Genomic DNA, 20,850 nt, shown 5'->3' on the forward strand with positions numbered 1-20,850 from the left:
CCATCAATATTGAAAGGAAGAGCTTTAAAGAAACATGAAGATCACTGACAAGTCAACAAGTTTACATTTAATCACAAATACTATCTGGATCCCTCAACTAATATAGATACATATTAAATCAAACATAACAAATTGCTTAGTATTTTACATATAAGTTTGGAACTCATCCATTTTAGGCTTATATTTTTCTTGAAGAATGTTTATATTACCACATTGATGGAACCGATAAGCTTTTTTTACTTATCGTCCATGAAAAACCTTGAAGTAATTTTTCTGTCATTGCAATGCAATTACCATGTGGGGTTGGGAGGTGAATAAATCAAGAGTGTTTGATTTTATTGTGGAAATGAAATGAGGAGAAAATTCAACAACTTATGATTCTTTAATTGATGGTGTGCCAAGTGTTCTTAGAGTAATAAAGAATGGGATACCACATGTGAAACATGTCACTTTGCTCATTTAATTTCGGTCCCACATTGGTTATAATAGTGAACAGTACAAATTTATAACAGTTTAGGTTAAAAAAAAACATGTATTGATAATTTTATACATCTTGTATTCACATTGTGTGCAGAAATTCATCTATAATAAAAAAAAAATCAAATTCTAAAACACTTCCAAATAAATTAAATTTTCAATTTCAATTTCACTGTAAACGCTACCAGTGCAAATATAAGTAAACTCACTGATATAAAAAGGAAAAGAAAATTCAGATCTATGATCCTCGAGTAACAAGAAAGCTTCAGTTCCTAACGAAATCGTTCTGATTTCTGGAATTTTTATGCCGCCAGACACACCCCATCATAAACCATCTCATTCAATCGTTGTTTATCTGAGACAGCACCAACCAAGATCCGATAAGGTAAAAAAGCAAAAAGTTGCAACCATCTTTCTTAACTGTGAAGAAAAAAAGAAAAGAAAATCAATTTATTTGTTTCTTTCTTACTTGCTTTCTTTGTTACTCTGGAGAATCACCGGGTTTGGTTTGTCCACCACATGCCCAGCACAAAAACCCTAACCCCAGATCACTCATCCTATCACAATCCCTCCTTTATTAAACAAATCAAAACCCCAAACCCTCTCCCTCTGTTTCTCCCCCTTTTCCCACTAACCCCACTCTCCACATTTCTCTCTCTACATTTCCAACAGTGCTATCTGTCGCCTTCAATTGCGACTTTCCACCACTAACCCAACCCTCATTTCTCTCTCTCTCATATAAAAATTAGGGCTTTTCCAAATGAATCAAATTGGTGGGACAAAGGACCCAGAGGCCGAGCCCGTTGCTCAGTCTCTGCCCCAACCCCAAGATACGCCCAAGCCTCCTGACAAAACCGATTCCGCCACCGTCGTCGCTGCCACCTCCACTGAAGAGCAAGAGGTCGGACCAGAGGAAAAGCCGGTCCCCATGGAGGAAGATTTGGTCAACCCCGCCACTGTTTTCTCAATCAGGCTTAAGCAATCCAGGTCCAATTTGCTGCATAAGATGAGCGTTCCTGAACTGTGTCGCAATTTTAGGTCAGTAATTCGAAATTCAACTGGTTCTAGTTCAAATTAATGTTTCTGTTGACTTTTTTTTTGCGATAGTGATCTTTAAGCACTTGTGAGAAACGAACATAAGGAGGAAATGTTAACTGAACTTATCCCACAATCAACTTAAAGAGAATTAAGTTAAGTGCGTAAGTTGATTTTAGTTTCGGGGAAATTTAATTTGTTCTACTTTCATTTTACTCCTAAAAGTGATCGTGGAGAAGTTTTTTCAAACGTAGTACATTGATAGGGAGTTGGGAGAAAAAAAATGCACCAGTTGCTGACGTAGCTTGTAGTCACCTCTTCTAAAGGTTTTTTCATCCTTGTGCTGATGGATGGGCCATGGGCGTATTATATCACAAAATCCTTGTGCTCATTTTTTCTTTCTCTTGCTTGTTTTTGTGCAGTGCTGTTTCCTGGTGTGGAAAACTTAATGCTATAGCTTGTGCAGCAGAAACATGTGCCAGAATTCCAAGGTTTCTTGATTTTTTTTCCTCATTGGGACATGTTTCCAAATCATTGAGTGTGTTCTATATGTTTAATTAAGGACAGGACTTTCTGTTCATATAGATGACAGGAACACGAGCAGAACTGCAGAAGAATCAATAGAATGATATGGTTGTGAAACTTGTTTTGTAGATTCAGTGCATGATACTTCATTGTTAAAGTCAACCAGACTTAGCTGTTTGGGTAAATAGCTTAGTTTAAGTACTTATTGAATAAGTAGTTATCATAAAAACACTTAGGTATAAGTTGTCTTAATAATCAAAGAGGAAATATGGTTAAACTGTTTCATTAAAGGTGTAAACTTTTTCTTATAAGTTATGATGGAGCTTATTGAAATAAGCTGAAAACAATGTATAATCATATCAAAAGTTCTCCAAAACACTTAACACAAGTATTTCTATCTTAAAATAAGTCTGAATAAGTTGTAAAAAACACATTAGTTTAGCTGATAGACTGTGTCAAACTTATCTACTTGTTTCTGTGTTGATTGAGGATATACCTAAATGATGTACTGAGCAGATATTGTGAATTTATCTTTTAACATATTTAACAGTGTCTTTGAACATGTTTCTTTAGTTGGCTTATATGATATCTTTCTCCGCTTAGCTGGTTTCCTTATTTGTTGGCTGACAAATTTGGCAATGAATGACTGGAAAGTTCCCAACTAACCTTTAATGAAGACTCCAAATGCAATAAAAATACTACATTTCTAAAATTGCTTTAGTGAAGAAAAATGAAAAAAATAGTTTTCATAGCTTTTAATGAAAGCTTAAAACAGTAGTAGAAGAAAAAAGTTCTGAACAGACCATTTTGTTTAAATGACCTGAATTTTGAATGTACCTGAAATGCAATAGGCTCATTCAAGTTCTAGTTTAGCTTAGCTTAATTTTGTTTGAAGCCCATATAATTTATTAAAGGTTCCTCTGTATTTTTCCTAAGCTCAACATAGCTTTATTTTTACAAACTAGAAGAGACGTTCTCTTGCCGGCTCATTGATGTATCTATTGCTCATTTCATTGGTTTGGTGGCACTTGTGTGTTTGGTTTTATGGCAAATTTGTAATGCTTATTAGTGTTTTTTTTTTTCCATAGTTCAACCGCTAATCCACCGTTTTGGATCCCTATACATATTGTGATCCCAGAGAGGCCGACTGAATGTGCAGTGTTCAATGTCATAGCAGGTATTTTGATGTCATTGCTTCATTTGGTAACCTTGAATCCTTCAGGTTTGCCATATGATGTATTTAATGCCAAAACGGCCTGAGCAACTGTGAAGTTTTAGACTGGTGATTTTTTTTTTTGAAGTTCTTCTGCATTCCTAGCATATAGCTTATGCTATACAAGGCTATCCAACACTTTCATTTGACACTATTTTGATTTTGGGTTATACAGTTTGAGTTAAGATCTTCACATTTATCTCTCTTAAATTTTAGTCACTGTAGCACTTTAATAAGTGAAATAGGCCAGTGAGAAAACAATGTTATGGCGTCTATTCCCATTTGTACTTCCATTTTCCTCTTGTTTCTTGCTAAGATGGCAATGCATGTACTTTTTTATCCTCTTATCCTCCTACTCAAGCTAAACCCCTTTGATTTCAAAGTGCATCTCCAAGGCTAATGTTTAGAGTGAACTTCATCACTTGATTCCTCAATTAAAACTATGTAAAAAGAATACAGTTAGGGATAATGTTAGAGATTTGATTGTGTTAGAAATATGATTTAGTTATATTAAATAGGGAGATATGATAATTTGACAGGGAAATAACTTATGAATTATTTCCCATGATTAGATATTGATTTTGTTCCTTATTATTGTAACTTTTCATTATAAATAAGAATACACATGTGCACCCACCACATGAAATTTGTTATATTCCTTCTCGGTTTCTCTCTTGCCAGCATGGTACCAAATTGGTATCATCCTTTGTGATTTGTTTTGTTACTAATTCTTTCAACATTGTATTAAGAGCCTAATGAGAAAGGAACCCAAATTTGTGCTTTCCTTTCCTTACTTTGATTGAGCCACCTCTATACTAAGAAAGTATTTTAGGCAAACAAGATCTTTGGTTTGGAAGTGGTTGAATAATTGCCTTTTCAATCGTGAAATTTTATTAGCATCATTCCTTGTAATCATCTTGTCATCAACATAAACAACTAGGTAGACACATGGCCTAGGAGAAGGATGACAATAGAACACAAAATGATTTGCTTCACTTTGTTTTGACCAATGTTGTGAAAGTCGTACATAAAACATAACTCGTAACTCGTAGGATTGAAAAGGGGATGAAAAATCGTAACTCAACTCGTTAGAGTTATTAGTATATGAAAAATTATATTCATAAACATGATCATCCATTATAATATTATAGATGATAAAAATAACTCGTGCATAATAATAAGTCTTTAAGTAGTAAGATTCAATACATAACACAACTAAAAATAGGTTCATAATTCATAAAATATTCATGCATAAAACAACTAATAGATTCATAATGTTTAATACAAACGAACTATCCAAGGAAATCCTTCATATTAATAGTAGGATGATCATCGTCCTCCTCCACATGATCTTCATTTTCATTAGTGTCATCTCTGCCATGACCTTCATTATTAGCAATTGGAGGAACCTCCAAATCATCCATAGGTGCAACACCACCACCTCTACTAGCATATTCATCTTCTCCAACTTCAACTAAGATGTCTTTATCTGAAGCATCTAAACTTGAGTTTGTTTCATTCTCCTCCATAGTCCATTCATCATAAAAAACAAGATAATTAAAGGTTATAGTCTTTTGTTTTCCTAACATCCTTCTTCTTCATCAATCTTGAATTAGAAATCACAAACACTACATCATTCATGGTCTTGTGCTATAAACTAGTTATTTTCTTGGCATGGACCTAAATAGTTATAAAAATAATTAACACATCATATTAGCCTCTAAAAAATAATTACAAAATTAATTTCATAAATTTAAATTCTTACTCTCTCAAAACACTCCAATTACGCTTACAACTGGATGAACTACAAGTCAAACTCAATACTCGAATTGCAAATCTTTGTAATTTTGGATGCTCATCACCATATGATTCTCACCATTGTGATGGAGTTTTGCTTTTGAGTGCATATTGAGCTATTGGACTACCAAAAAATTCAGACGTGCTCTTGAAGCCCTCAGTTTGAGCATCAACCTTACTGATCTCATCAATGTCTCCCACCAACCTATCCAAACAATCATACATTCCACGTTTTAACTCATAATCAGTTTTGAACTCAGTGTCATAATGCAACATGGGATTAAGGTAATAGCCTGCAACATGCAATGGCCCATGCAATTATTTCCCAAAAGGGGAGTGTAGCTAAGATAAAAATAAATAATTTATTCTCCAAACAAAGTCTATATTTCTAAAAAAGAAAATTAGAAAATCAAATATAAGTGAAAGGTAATTAGTTATTATTATTATCTTTTAATAACTCTATTGAAACGACTTTGTATCTTCATAAATAAATCCCATGTCCACCATGCACAACACCTTAATTAGGGGAAGAGAACCCCTCATGCAATTCAAGATATTTTTCGAAAATCCGTTATCCAATATCAAATTTTCCACAAACCCTCCATCTATAGTCTTTACAAATTGACTAGATTGCCACTCCTTGGATGCGAACATCCTAATAAGTGATCATTTATTTTCATTCAAGCATCCCAAAGTCAAATAAGAAGTATCAAAACGAGTATTGGCTGGTTTTATCAAATCTATCCCTTTAGTATATTTGTGCAACAAGGAAATAAGACCAATTCTTAAATAGATGTAGGTTGTGATTTTTTTATCATTGGTCATTGATTAGTTCTTTAGTATATTTCTTCCATATGTTAGAAGCGTCAACAAACTTCAAATAGACAGTCTCCTTTGAACTATTTACCTGAAAATTTAGTATGGTCCTTCTCCTATCAGTCCATTCATCTGTCATTATTGTGCACCCATTTTTTTTTTTCCAAAAATTTTGTTCTTCCAAGATTAAATTGGTCTTTTCAACTTGTTCCTTCAAATATTTCACCCTAATTTCATGGTATGATGGTGGCTTAAATCTGGCACCATGTTTGGAAACCAACTCAAGCATCCTCGTGAACTCTTCACTCTTTGCTACCTTAAATGGAAAAACATTGTTGTAGAAAAATAAAGCAATTTCTTGACATGCATCCTTCCTCTCACTTTTCTTGATAATGGCATTGATAGTAGTTTGAGTGTTCCTTTTCTTGAAAATACTTGATGACTCCCTAGTAGTCTCTTCTTGACTAAGTCTTTTTTCTAGTATTTTCTGAATCACCCATACTACTATCCCAACCTTCTCTAGATATTGATATTTTAATCAAATTTTGCTACAACACATTAATTTTTGAACATCTCTAGGAACTGGTACACATGCTCCAACATTCTTTGAAGTCCTTGCTAGATGATTCTTCAATCCATAAATTCCTAATGTTGATACTTTCTCATAGTATTTTCATTTCACATTTCTTGCTTTCCCATCAATAGACTCCATGCAAGATCAATCCTTGCTCCACTTCCTTTTCTAGTAGCGGCACCACTTGATGTTTGCCACTAATCTTCGGTACCTGTTTTGTCACTAATCTTCCGTACCTGTTTTGTCACTAATCCTTTCAATGGATAATCTTTTTTGCATCCCTAGCAAGTTTATGCAAGATTGGATTAGATATGTGTATATGCTTAGCCACTATTTTTGTATATTATGTGACATTTCCATTAATTTCTCCATTAAATATAAACCCTAAACCCTAAATTTGTAGTATGGCATCTCCTATTTTCTATTTCCTTGTCTTTGTTAAAATTGCAACACATACATCCTGTCTTGGTTAAAACCCATTTTTTTTTCATAGTCTCTCTCCAAATCTAGTTTCAAGTTGAAGGCTTCCTTGATTCCTCAATAGGGATGATCTTTTTGTGTCCTTTATAAGCACATCCTAGACTAGATTAAACAAGGACTTAACACTATGCCTTAATGTGATCCTTTCTGTTTTTATTCTTTTGGAATTTTAATTATTTGTGTTTATAACTTCTGCAGATTCTCCTCGTGATTCTGTCCAGTTCATTGAATGGTCCCCAACCTCTTGTCCCCGTGCATTGCTGATTGCAAATTTCCACGGGAGGGTAACTATTTGGACTCAATCTTCTCAAGTAAGTGAGGTTTATCAATATCAGTCCTAGGGCTTCTCAATGCATGTGCCTATTACACATTCTTGAGTATTTGACTCCTCTTAAGTAAGAAAGTTTGGGTGCATCCACCCTTGATTTGGAGTGGGGTAATTTTACAAGGTACTTCAGTTATAATCAATTGTGGATACCCTTTTACTTTCTTACTTTGGAGACGTTGAATCTTATTTTAGCATATCTTTTAATTTATTACATTTCATCGATCATTTGCCCATCTCTGCCCATTCATGGTTTCTATAATTTTTCACATATTTGCTTGTGTTGGATATTTGTTCCTCACATTGTTTGTTCATTCAGGGACCAGCTAATCTTGTCCATGATACTAGCTGTTGGCAACGTGAGCATGAGTGGCGGCAAGATATTGCAGTTGTAACAAAGTGGTTATCAGGGGTGTCTCCGGTATAATGTTAGCTAGTCTTCAACTGCTATGTTCAAATTCCGTGCACATTTCTTTTGATAAAGTCTAGTTAACATTTTATTTGTCTAATTTTGTGCTTAAAATTTCTGTAGTTATTTAAGGGATAGGGATTTTCTCTCTGTCTCTTTCTGGTTTGGTTGTTTTCAAACATGGCTTTTCAATTATTGAACCTCTCAATTAGTTCAGTATTTATATCTCTTGTCATTTGTCAGTATGATAGACCATAGTTTCAAATTATAACATGGATCCATTTTTTTGCAAAAAAGAACTCAATTGTCACACTGTTAGAATTAAGTCTGTTTAATGTATTATTGGTTACTTTATTTTTAATCTGAATCAATTACCTTTTGAATTAATAGTATAGATGGCTATCATCCAAATCAAGTGCTCCAGCCAATTCAAAGTCGACATTTGAGGAAAAGTTTCTTTCGCAGCAATCTCAAACTTCAGGTCACTTATTTTATTTACATTGTATTGCATTTACCTTTCTTCTCTCTGATACATTGGAAGTCTAAGCCCATGAGTGGGGTATATTTTCTCTGTTGGATGGTTGAACTGTTGACATCATGCCCAAGCCACTAAATTCAGGCTGCTTCCAATTGAGATACAAGCTCATTGGCTCTGATTGATTTTGTGTTTTGTTCCATAACAATTTGTTAGTTAGTTGCTAGTGGTAATAATATATATCTAGAAGTAGCACTTTCATATTGTTTGACTTTTTGCCAATAAGTTTTCCTTGCTTAGTGGTAGAATTGAAATGTGACATTGAGAAATGGAGAGAGTGAGAGAGAAGAGAATCTGTCGTCATGAGAAGTTGTTACAAACTGTTACAATAAGAGCTCACAGAAACAGTTATCTTAGTGACAGCTGTACTGGCCTAACTAACTGATCATGACTAAAGTAATTCACTCTAGTAGTCGAGTGAAGCTTGGTGAAAATATCAGCCCATTGAACTTATGCAGAGACATTCTTGTCAAAGAGATGTCTAGATAGAACTTTCTCACGAACAAAGAAGAGATCAATTTCCATATGCTGTGTTTTGGCATGGAAAAAATGATTGTGAGCAAGTTCTCCATATTTGTTGTGCATTCATTTTATATTGTTTTAAATTATCGTAAGATATATTTATTAAATAGTCCCATGCTTGTGCAACTGATGTGTCCTATTGTTTTTTCCCCCAGCTAGATGGCCCAATTTTCTGTGTGTTTGTTCAGTGTTCTCATCGGGCTCAGTTCAACTTCACTGGTCCCAGTGGCCTCCAAGTAAGAATGGCATGATACCAAAGTGGTTTTGCACTAGTAAAGGACTTTTGGGCTGTGGGCCCAGTGGCATTATGGCTGGTGATGCTATCATTACAGACAGTGGTGCCATGCATGTGGCAGGTGTACCAATTGTTAATCCGTCCACCATTGTAGTTTGGGAGGTCACACCTGGGCCTGGAAATGGTTTCCAGATAGCTCCAAAGACAAGTACCACTTGTGCCGTCCCACCTCTTAGCCCATCCAACTGGGCTGGTTTTGCACCTTTAGCTGCATATTTATTTAGCTGGCAAGATTATCTTTTATCTGAAGCTAAGCAGGGGAAAAAACAGACAGACCAAAACCTTCTTGACGCTGTACCTCTCTATTGTTCACCAGTTTCAAATTTTTCAGCATATGTGAGTCCTGAAGCTGCTGCTCAATCTGCAGCAACTACTACATGGGGTTCTGGTGTTACAGCAGTAGCCTTTGATCCAACTCGTGCTGGTTCAGTGATAGCTGTTGTGATAGTTGAGGGTATGAAGCTGATTCTGATATGAATATATACAGTGATAATGTTTCAATCCCTTATATTGCTGTTGTATACTTTTGGTATAAGGTTTCCAATAATATTGTGGTGTTTGTTTCAACTCTCAAGTGCAAATCTGCTTTTAGAATGTGGGATTTGTAAGTAAAACGCATTTAAGTATTCTTTTATTGTGGCTAAAGTCATATTTTCTCATTTAAAATGTACTTAATCTGGTGTGAAACAAAATAAGCATCCCCAATTTAATAGAAAAAATGTTATATAAAGTGATAATGGACTGCATAAAGCATTATCAAGTTCCATTCTTCTTCTAACAGTGCTTCCAATGTTTCACTGTTCATCCTTGGGCAACCTTAGCTTAGATCTGCTAAAATAGAAGCACCCTGTACATGTCTTACCGTTCTTGGTCGTCTATTGTGTGACAATACTGGCTGTGTTTTAAAAGTTTGTCAGGATTTTACACTATAGCTTTTATGTGCTGATCAGATAATTGAACTAAAAAATTGATGTATAGCTGATTTTACCTGTACAGGGCAATACATGTCCCCTTATGATCCAGATGAGGGCCCATCAATTACAGGGTGGAGAGTGCAACGTTGGGAATCATCTTTACAGCATGTTGTTCTCCATCCTATATTTGGAAATCCTACTTCTAGTTTGGGTGGTCAATCACCTATGCAAACTGTTTGGCAGTCCAAAGTGGACCTGAGCATAACTCCAACAAATGATTTCAAGAACCATCAATCACCTGCAATTGGAATGACTTCTGATGTGCAAAAGGTGTCTGAGTCTGTTTCTGACAAATCGAAAAGGGTCAATTTTGATCCATTTGATCTTCCAAGTGATGTCAGGACACTTGCCCGGGTTGTTTACTCTGCCCATGGTGGTGAAATTGCTATTGCTTTTCTTCGAGGTGGTGTCCATGTCTTTTCTGGTCCAAGTTTTACTCCTGTAGACAACTATCAGATTAATGTTGGCTCTGCAATTGCTGCTCCTGCTTTTTCTTCAACAAGCTGTTGTTCAGCTTCTGTTTGGCATGACTCTAGCAAGAATTGTACAATATTGAGAATAATTCGAGTTCTCCCTCCTTCTATTCCCATTAGTCAAGTAAAAGCCAATTCATCAACTTGGGAACGTGCAATTGCTGAAAGGTGATTTCCTTAATCCCTTCTAGATATGATATATTAACTGTTTCTTAATATACCTATAAATTTGCAGCTGCTTCAATTATTTGTCTACTGTCTGGTTGTGGAAGTTCTGATTTTTTTCTCTCATGTTTTACATGATTGCTTGGTGCTAACATGTTACGAAAACAGGTTTTGGTGGAGCCTTTTAGTTGGAGTTGATTGGTGGGATGCTGTGGGCTGCACTCAGAGTGCTGCTGAGGATGGTATTGGTAAGGCAGCTCTTCTTGTCAAGGCCTTTTGCTATTTCTTTTTGTTTAAGTTTGTGCCAGAGAAAAGATATAGTTTACTGTTTCATATTTGTACTCTGTTAGCAAGTGACCCCTTTTTTTTTACCTGGTTTCAGTTTCACTTAACAGCGTTATTGCAGTTTTGGATGCGGATTTCCATTCTCTCCCTTCTATTCAGCACAGGCAACAGTATGGTCCTGTATGTTACCGTTGAGCCATCACCTTTTTAACATTTTTGACACTGTTTTTTATATTTTACTTTAAATTCCTCTTTGAATTTTTCATTTTTAGCTTCAGAGGGGTTTCATTCTTTTCCTGTTTAATGTAGTGAGAGAAATTGTTACTTATTAACCGTGGGTGGAATCTTTCTAGGATACATTATAAAATTGAATTTTGGACCCAGCAGCAAATGTTTGGTAGTGGCAATTTTGTATTTTGTGTTCAAACTTAGACTTTTATCATCAAGCTTAACCTTTATATGTGAAGATTGTACTTGATGACTTGTGAATGAGAAAGTGCTGCTGTTGAAAGAGGTTGCTTTGCTGCCATAAATTTGAAATTTTGATTGTTCATGTGGTTTTTAGTCTGAATTATTTTTAAGCTTCCCAAAATTCTGTTGTGGATCCTTTTCAACCTAATTTTGCATCACCACCCCTTTTACTGTTGAATCGATCCAACTAGGCAAAGCTATAGCTAACAATTAGGGCACAACTCTTTTTGCTTAAGAGTGTAATAGCGCAAGTGCCACAATTCAATTGTGACATGGTTCACTTGGACTCTGCCACATGACAATTGATGCCACATGCAACAATCTCCCCCTCAGCAATTGTCCCACTAGGAATCAAACTTTTGATTGTGACTCGACCCACCTAACCTATGCCACAAGACAATTGTGCTACCTGCAAAATCTCCCCCTAAATAATTGCCCCACTTAGGATTTAACTCGTAACCTGACTCTGATATCAATTGTTGGATCAAGTGTTTATCACTAGGCCAAAAGTTATAGCCAACAGTCAAGGCACAACTCTTTCCACTTAAGAGCATGACAACCCAAGTGCCACAATTCAATTGACTTGACCTACTTGGCCTCCACAACAAGACAGTTGATGCCACCTGTAACATTTACTGTGCATTTAAGATGAGAAAATTGTTATTATTATTATTATTATAATTTCAACAATATTGACTTCTTTTTACTTCTCTTTATTCTTGTACTTTTTGACTGCCATGTGTATATCTGTGTTACTGATTTTTTTTTTGTTTAAATGAACTTGGTCCTAAATGATTGCAGAGTCTAGACAGGATAAAGTGTAGGCTACTGGAAGGGTCAAACGCCCAAGAGGTCAGGGCAATGGTTCTGGATATGCAAGCTAGGTTGTTATTGGATATGCTTGGGAAAGGAATTGAGTCCGCATTGATAAATTCTTCAGCTTTAGTTCCTGAGCCGTGGCAAGCATCAGGTGAAACATTATCCAGCATTGACCCTGAAACAATGGCTGTTGAACCTGCACTAATTCCTAGTATTCAGGTATGCTTTAGTTACAACTTGGAACTTGCTTACGTAATTTGCTTCATCAGAATATATAATTTCGTTGTGATTCTCTTGTGTTTTTGCACACATCATTTTGCGATGCCTGGTCTTTGCTAGACTTTTCAATTCTTGATAGTGGTCCTGAATGCCCAACCTTGAAGATGCTAGCAGGATATACATTTTGCTTAACATAAATATGAATGCTTATAAATAAAAAATGATACCAAAAATTACTAGGCCTATCATCATTGGTAACAAAAAACATCATAGTCTTGACATACAATCACCATCAAGATGTGACACAATTAACTAGTCAATAATCATGAGAACTGACTGATATTGAGGCAGTGATCGAGGAGGTGCTCTGTTGTGACTGAGATGATGCCATGGTTGTACCAAAGAGGGGTTGAAATTGATTATCAGAAGCAAAAAGAGCCAGAACACCAGAAAAATGGATGTATCTCAGCAAACAAAAAGGATGGTGATAGGAACTGAAATGTACTGTAGAATTGAGAGGGAAATTCTAAGAACTAGCCTTGTTTGCAGTACAGAAATGTAGTAAATATACATAAATGAGAAGGGAAAATTCAAAGAAAACTTGGTAACAACCGTCCAACAATTCCCTAGACATTGCGTACCCTCCCTCATTCACCCTCCCCTCCCATATTCTTGCACATCTCTTCTGATTCTTATATCTCCATTTTCCCTCTCCTGCTGCCATGTGTCATTTGTTATGACCCTGCATATCAAGATCCTCCTCATCAGTGACATACTCCTCTTCTCTGTTCTCCTCTACACAATATACTTTTATGATTGGACCATCAAAAGAAATCATTGAAGGAGAAGCAGCAAAAAGGGGCGACCTACCTGGGAGTATGAACTATTATCGTAGAGTCTAGAAGGAGCAGACTCAACATAGGTTATGTGATGCTAGGAAAATGTGTTTGGCTGTTGGAATACTGGAAAATGCATTTCATGTTGGAGATGGATGGTTCAAAGGAAGAAAGCACTAACCGTATGCATCACTCTTTGAAGAATTAAGGGGGCTTGAATTTCATCTTCATTTCGATGTGATATCTATAACAATTAATGATGGAGATTAGTTTTTGTAACTGTTTTTTCATTTACATATTTTTTTTACCTCTTTTACCCTTCTTATCCTTGTATTCGTTAACCTACTTTTTAGTTTCCATGATCTACAAGAAATTACCCATAATGAGGAGTCATTATTTTTTTGTGTACATATTTTATTACAATTTTACTTTTTGTATGTGAGTAATTATTTTTCATTGTAATAATAGTTATATCAAATTTTCTAACTTTATTCACTATGTTTTATTTTTCATAAAAAAAATGTGGACATCCAGGCATGATAGTGCCTGTATTTCCACTTGTTTTTATAAATTTGATTGTGTTTATTTCAATAAAACCCTTTTTCTTATTTGTTTCAATTCTTTGCAGGCTTATGTGGATTCAGTTCTAGATTTGGCTTCACATTTTATTACCCGGTTGAGACGTTATGCAAGTTTCTGTCGCACATTGGCAAGTCATGCTGTGACTGCAGGCACTGGGAGCAACCGAAATATGGTTGCTAGTCCTACCCAAAGTTCAGCAACGCCTGCAACAAGTCAGGGTCAGTGTGCACTTATCAAATAAGAATTTTTGGTGTTTAAATTGATCTGCAGATCCATTTGTATTTATGAATATTAAAATTGGTCCTCATAATTTAAAAACTATGAATGCACCCCCGTAGGTTCATTATTCTTAATGTTCAGCCCATCCTCTGATTGATAAAGTTTTTAAAATATAGGGACTAATAGTTTTCTAAAACTTTGAAGATAAAAACAAATATTTTATTTTCTGATTTTTTTTGAGCGAGCATACCACCTGGCTGGTTATCTATATAATAATGATTTCAAGGATACTAAATAACTACCATGTAGAACAATTAATATATCACTATTTCGTATACCTTATCCAAACACAGTAGCTAAGCTACTTCTTAATCATTGAATACTCCTATTTCCGACAAAACTATGAGGACTGTTTAAAAATTCACAAAACATACAAGGATCAATATATTAATTTAAACTTTCTTATGATAATTTTTTTTTATTTAGTTTGTTTTATTAATTAACGTGCCTCTATATAGATATCTTGTTACACTAATGTGTGTTGAGTAACCTCTTTCAATGGAGAGGGGGAAAAGAACTTTTAGGCCAACCCTTTTGGTTGTTTTTGCTCAACCTCTGGGATTTTGGCATGCCAAGAATGGTATGATGCATTTGGAGTAACCTATTCTAACTGTTTTTCAATTAACTGAAACAAATGTATAGATCTGTACTTTATATTTTAAGTTAGTTCAATTTGGCGTAATTATGGATCTAGTTTAGAAGTGTTGAAATTATGGGGCTTTTGGCATTGAGGGAGGAAAATGAGAGCTTATAAACTATTTGCCAGTGTATTAATTTGATCTAAGGAAGACAAACGCTAATTCATTTTTATACTCATTGTAGATTCTATATTCGAAAATGAAATCCACTAAAGAAATAAATTAATGAATATTTAGAAATATGGAAACTATTATTAATTAATCCTAGGTACTCTAAATTATTCTGCAGAAACAGTCTGGATATAATTGGATATTTTTCATATATTCTAACAGGAACCATAGGTTCTGTGCTTCTCTTCAAATGGTTATAGAATATGATAAACTATACTACCCTGACATGCTTTAAAAAGTTTCCACTAGTTTGATCATTGTAGTTTGTTTTGCAATTTATGTATGAACCTGAAATAAATAAAATATTTTCAGGAGGTCAAAATGGGACCAGCAGCTCTATGGGAAGTGCCCAGTTGCAAACCTGGGTGCAAGGGGCTATTGCGAAGATTAGCAACACAACTGATGGAGGGTCCAATCCAACTCCAAATCCCATCAGTGGCCCTTCAACATTTATGCCTATTAGCATCAATACAGGAACATTTCCTGGAACACCAGCAGTTAGACTTATCGGGGATTGTCATTTCCTTCACAGACTATGCCAACTTTTGCTCTTCTGCTTTTTCTTTCGACGAACACAACTTCCTCGCTATATGGGGCTTGCAAATAGAACTTCTGATGCAAATACTCAAAAGCCTCAATCTAATACTCCTGCCCCTGGCAAGGTGGAGGAGATTGCAAAACCAGTTTCAGCTGTGGTGAAGTCTGATGATGGTCAAACTGGTCGAGCTGGGGCAAAAGGAGCTGAAGAAGTACCTTCTGGTCGTTCAAGATTGGGTAGTGGGAATGCTGGTCAGGGATATACCTTTGAAGAGGTATAAATTAATAGACATTGCAACTTATATGAAGACTCCTTTTTGTGTGTAATTTGTGTCTTACCCAATATATGTTCATAGTTTTGAAAATTCCATTTTTACTTTTTTGATGCATGTACTATGCAGGTCAAGGTACTTTTTATGATGCTTATGGATCTTTGCCGCAGAACAGCTGGGCTTCAACACCCATTGCCAGTCTCTCAAGTGGGGAGCAATAACATTCAGGTTCGGCTGCATTATATTGATGGAAACTATACTGTACTGCCAGAGGTTGTGGAAGCATCCCTTGGTCCTCATATGCAGGTAACATATTGGTTTTCTGTTTCTTTTAAATTTTTTATTTCTCTGAGACAACATAAACTAGTTATACTTGATATTTCATGAAATAACCTCATTCTTTTTATGCTGCTAAATGAATTTCTTTGACGCATAAAAGTTAATAATTAAGTTGGGCTTTAATGTGGCATGGCTACTTTTTTTTACATGAGGAATCCTGTAAGCAGTGAAATTTTATAACTGATTTGGTGATAAAACTCAGTTTGTTATAGTATGTAGGTAATGTTGACTATCTGGAGTTAATCTTTGATATCTTGATCTTTTTTTATTTCTTTTGCATGTGTGTAACCTTTCTGTGGATGCTCCTTGCAAAAAAAAAATGTAATTTGCAGAATATGCCCCGTCCTAGAGGTGCAGATGCTGCTGGTCTTCTTCTACGTGAACTAGAACTCCACCCTCCAGCAGAAGAGTGGCACAGACGGAATATGTTTGGTGGACCTTGGTCTGATCAGGAGGATGTAGATTGTGCAAATGATGCACCTAAACTTGTTAACTCTGACCCACTTGATTTCAGCTCATTGGAGCATTGTGATGTCTACTATGGAACTCATCGTTTATGGCCTAGGAAGCGCAGGATGTCTGAAAGAGATGCAGCTTTTGGCTTGAATATTTCTGTGGGCTTGGGAGGTTATCTTGGTATAATGGGATCACGAAGAGATGTTGTTACTGCAACATGGAAGACTGGCCTTGAAGGGGTCTGGTACAAGGTTGGAAAAGAAATCTTGTTCATTTGTTTATATGGTTTCTCTCTCTATATGCGCGTAAATGTTACATAACATAGAAGTACTTTAAAGATACTTTTTGGATATGACTTTCTTTGTTAAAGTGACAATCAATCTTCAATAGATTTTTTGAGGTCTTAGGTTTGAGTTTCATGAATGAAAACATGCGATGAAAAGAGGAAATCTCATTAAAGGTGGTCAGTCAGAATCTCTAACACATTACTTACTCATCAGCAAACCTGTTGGGTGTTTTGCATTTATAACATAGTAATTAAAACCTATGAAGTCTCTTAACTTTTTGACGTGTCTTTAATGTGGTTCCTCTGTATAGAATAGGTTGGAAAATATGTGAGTGTGCCAACTGATGTATGGGGATAATGTTGTAAATGAATTAATGAAATTATTTTCTAATGTTTTTAATTGGTAAAAGACACTTGTGTGTATTCTTCTACCTGATCTATCATTTTTTCTTCATCTTATATTTGTGATTTTGTTTACTTATTTGGTGCAGTGTGTGAGATGTCAGCGGCAGACCTCTGCTTTTGCTTCACCAGATGCATCTCCTTCTCTTACTCCAAATGATCGGGAAGTGTGGTGGATCAGCCGCTGGGTACATGGCTGTCCAATGTGTGGTGGAACATGGGCTCGGGTTGTATGAATGACTTTATGTTATTATGTGAGTTTGTCGTTGTGGAAAGGGATATATTTGTGGCTAACTATGAAGTGGATCAGATAGTATGCTGACTGGAATTGTACCGGAAGAAAGGCGTAGATTTGCTTAGCTTGACAAGGTGGTTGTCAGTATTTGTTAGCGTTGGTGACCATACTATCTTGGACTTGAGTTCTTTCCTTCTGATCACTTGGCTGGTTTTCCATTTTTCTAAGAATCAGTTTCAGATCTCTTTTTTGCGGGATGATTTATCGTCCAGTCACTCTACAAACAGTAGGTGTTAATTTGTCCATGGAGTGTTAATAGTTAACTCCTTGCAGGTATGTAATATCTCATTTAGACTTTTGTACTTCTTTAAATCACTGAAATGCATCCCATCACGAACGCATTTGGAATTTTACATTTTTGTTTTATGAAAAAAATTTCACTTAATGGAAATTATTCAACAACAGCAATAATAAGTTGACTACATGGATCATGCGATACCTTGTGATTCACTTAACCAAATTTTTATGTATATTATTTGCTAAAAGATCACTTTTAATAATTTCCTCTCATGTTTTTAGTTTCCTTGTACCTTTTGCCATAGGGCTAAAAGTCATGTGATCTATTCTCCTCACTGATTTCTCCAATTATTTTCTTTGCACTTCTATTTTTTTTTCCTTCCAAGTTCTATTATTCTTTTTTGCAGATTAGGAGTGTCTAAATTTTCTTGCAACCTGCCCCTTGCCAAATAAAAAAGGCTTTAATAAACTTCTCATTTGATCATGCAGATTGTCAATCCTCTTTAAAAACACTAGTGTGTCCTGGTTGGTGTTTCATGCATGCCGATGTGGATGCCTTGGCTGTAAGAATGAGTGAGAAGTTGCTGCTATATTAGTTGTCACTCATTAAGTCTGCATAAATTTCTAGGACTCTCTTCAGTTGTATGTTGTAAATGTTGCTCCCGATAACATCCTGGACTCTAGTGAGCAGGTAGAGTCGTTTGTCCATCTGCCAAACACCAGCCATGTAATAGTTAGATTAGCTTAGTTATCTTCTAATCATCCCTGTAAATTGATGAACGTTGTTATATTATTTTATTGTTGTGCATCAAAAGAATATATAATTCAATGTACTGGACTCATCTATTTGTGGTCTGAAATTTTTGTAGTCTTAACGTTACATTTCTCTTGACTTGTATAGAAACTAAGGATGTCTGAGATTCACCTGTCCCTACAGAAACCTCACATGATGTTACTCGATGAACATGTTTTGTGGTTTCAAAATTGAGTACCAACCTTTTGTAGGGAAAATTTCCATACTATTTTTTGTTTGGCCTGTGGCTTAATGTTTTATTTTCTGAGAAAAGTTATTCTTATTGCAAGAAATGAAAATTACAAATATAGATTACTGTATTGGATGGTCAATATTAAAAGAATGCAATTTTTTAATAGCAACTAATTCTTTATTTCTGTTAGTTTTTTAGGATTCTACTTACATGAAATCTAGTGAGGGTTAATTAAGGTGATCTTTTTTTATATAATTGCTCGTAACATATATATTAATGTTTTATTCAATTTTAATTGACCATCTATTTTTAATATATACTTGTGGTGTTCTTATATTTTAATCTTTCACTTGATGTGAATCTTTTATTGATGTTTATATACAAGCAAAATGTAATAACTATTACCATTTTCACAATTTATTAAGGCATTCTTTTAACAATTGGTGCCTTAATACTTATTAGCAATTAATTGCTCCAGTGTACTATCCTTTACATATTTGTTCCTTCACTTTTCACAAATAATCACCTGAAATGGGTTTTGCTCATTTGTTTTAATTTCAAATCTAGAAACTACTGGGTTTTTTAAATTTTCCGTTATAAAATGTCATTGCATTGTGCACCCCCATATTTTCATGGTGCACCTCCATGGGGTGATGAAAAGTCAAAAGTTTCCATGTTTTACATTTAAAAATACATTTCAGATTATACATTTTAAAATTTATTTTCATATCTAAAATATATTTTAAATTTACAATTTAACGTTAACGTTAATACATTTTAAAATTGTATGTTTTGAAATACATTTCTGATTCTAGAAATACATTCTTGATGGTATAATTGAGAATGCATTTTTTTATTTTAAAATGTACATTATCAATTACAACTTTTGTATTTTAAAATGTATAATTTAAAATACAAATTTGTATTACATAATATATATTTTGAAATACAAAAAGTGTATTCTATAATATATATTTTGAAATATATTTTTTATTTTCTGTTCTGAATTTCAAATATAAATTATGTTTTTCAGATTCTACCTTCTGAAATACAAAAGTATGGATGTTATTAAAGTATAATTGTTTTTCTTTCCTGAGATCAACGCCTTTCTTTTTCACCTTTACAAATTTCAAAATTTCAAAATTATTTATGGAGAAATTCATTGTGTTGGTGCTTGGTGGTGTAGTTGGTTGTGGTAGTTATTGTCTACAAACAACCTTTTTACATTAGTTCATATCTTCGATATTGGAAAACACATTTGTTCTCCCAAATGTCTCCTCTTGATAATGTCTCTCACTTCCTACTAGACATTACTCTTTCACACTTCTGAAAATCTAATCGTCTTTCTTTTCTCTTTCTGAAGTTGTTCTTCATGGTCGTCGTCAACGATTAGGAAGGTCGTCTAGTTCATACCTAAGGTGAGTTTTTCCTTGCTACCCGTTTTAGAACTCAAGGATGCAAATGGTTAAGTTCTCCAGATAAGTTCCAAAATTGTAACTTTAGGATTATGCAAGTTGCAAACAGTGACATCGTAGGTTCGTCGACCTCTGATTGTCGGTTCAAAGTAACTCTATTTTCTTTTCTAATTGATAACACATAAGAACCCGTATTATCAAATTACAATTAACTCCTTATGTATAATAATTATTAGTTAAAAATAAATAATAAATAAAATAATGTATAAAGTAACACAATATGTCAATAGAAATACATAAAAACATACTAAAACATGTATTAAGGGAGAGATAGTGAAGCAATTTCCTCATAATGAATGAAAGCAAACTAGCCCAACAAATAACAATATCCTACAAAACTCTAAACCCTTTTTGAATCTGCAATTGCCCTATTCCCTATTGTTGGGAAGAAAAGGAAGAAACCATTCCACCAAGAACAACACATTGCATTATGCAAATTGCTTGTAGATCCACTCTATTACTTTGTTCACACCTAATCTCATATGCTTCTATAATCCTTCTTACACATCAATCAAACTTTAATGTGCAATGCACAAGCCTGAACCAAACTACCATCAGAACAAAGACTAACATTTACTAGCTTCTATCCAACAAATTAATTCAACCTCTTCTACCACACCTTCAATATCACAAAGAGTAAAATGTAAATA

At 34.8% G+C, this 20,850-nt stretch overlaps 1 protein-coding gene across 2 annotated transcripts; it reads left to right on the top strand.

Annotated features, from left to right (window-relative positions):
• Positions 1-613: 613 nt before the first annotated feature.
• LOC137812025 (mediator of RNA polymerase II transcription subunit 16) lies at positions 614-18,568 on the top strand. 2 transcript variants are annotated; one of them, XM_068613898.2, is made up of 17 exons: positions 614-1,515; positions 1,935-2,003; positions 3,126-3,214; positions 7,116-7,228; positions 7,562-7,663; positions 8,042-8,132; positions 8,864-9,457; positions 10,000-10,618; positions 10,784-10,863; positions 10,998-11,080; positions 12,173-12,409; positions 13,874-14,045; positions 15,228-15,727; positions 15,854-16,030; positions 16,396-16,770; positions 17,297-17,775; positions 18,229-18,568. In XM_068613898.2, exons 1-16 carry the CDS (start codon positions 1,238-1,240, stop codon positions 17,441-17,443), a joined length of 3,726 nt encoding a protein of 1,241 aa, XP_068469999.1. In that variant the 5' UTR covers positions 614-1,237; the 3' UTR covers positions 17,444-17,775; positions 18,229-18,568. The 2 variants fall into 2 exon arrangements, with proteins under 2 accessions (XP_068469999.1, XP_090154940.1); XM_090298814.1 differs by having other exon boundaries at positions 1,245-1,515; positions 7,562-7,670.
• Positions 18,569-20,850: the final 2,282 nt, after the last annotated feature.

The sequence above is a fragment of the Phaseolus vulgaris genome, chromosome 2 (assembly GCF_051622355.1).
Source record: "Phaseolus vulgaris cultivar YP4 chromosome 2, ASM5162235v1, whole genome shotgun sequence".
Classification (NCBI taxonomy): Eukaryota; Viridiplantae; Streptophyta; class Magnoliopsida; order Fabales; family Fabaceae; genus Phaseolus; species Phaseolus vulgaris.

Excerpts from the sequence above, each read along its gene's own strand:
- LOC137812025 (XM_068613898.2), top strand. The coding sequence starts at position 1,238 with ATGAATCAAATTGGTGGGACAAAGGACCCAGAGGCCGAGCCCGTTGCT. Across the intron at positions 7,664-8,041 it reads GGTTATCAGGGGTGTCTCCG|TATAGATGGCTATCATCCAA; the intron begins GTATAATGTTAG and ends TTGAATTAATAG. Across the intron at positions 10,864-10,997 it reads TGCTGCTGAGGATGGTATTG|TTTCACTTAACAGCGTTATT; the intron begins GTAAGGCAGCTC and ends ACCTGGTTTCAG.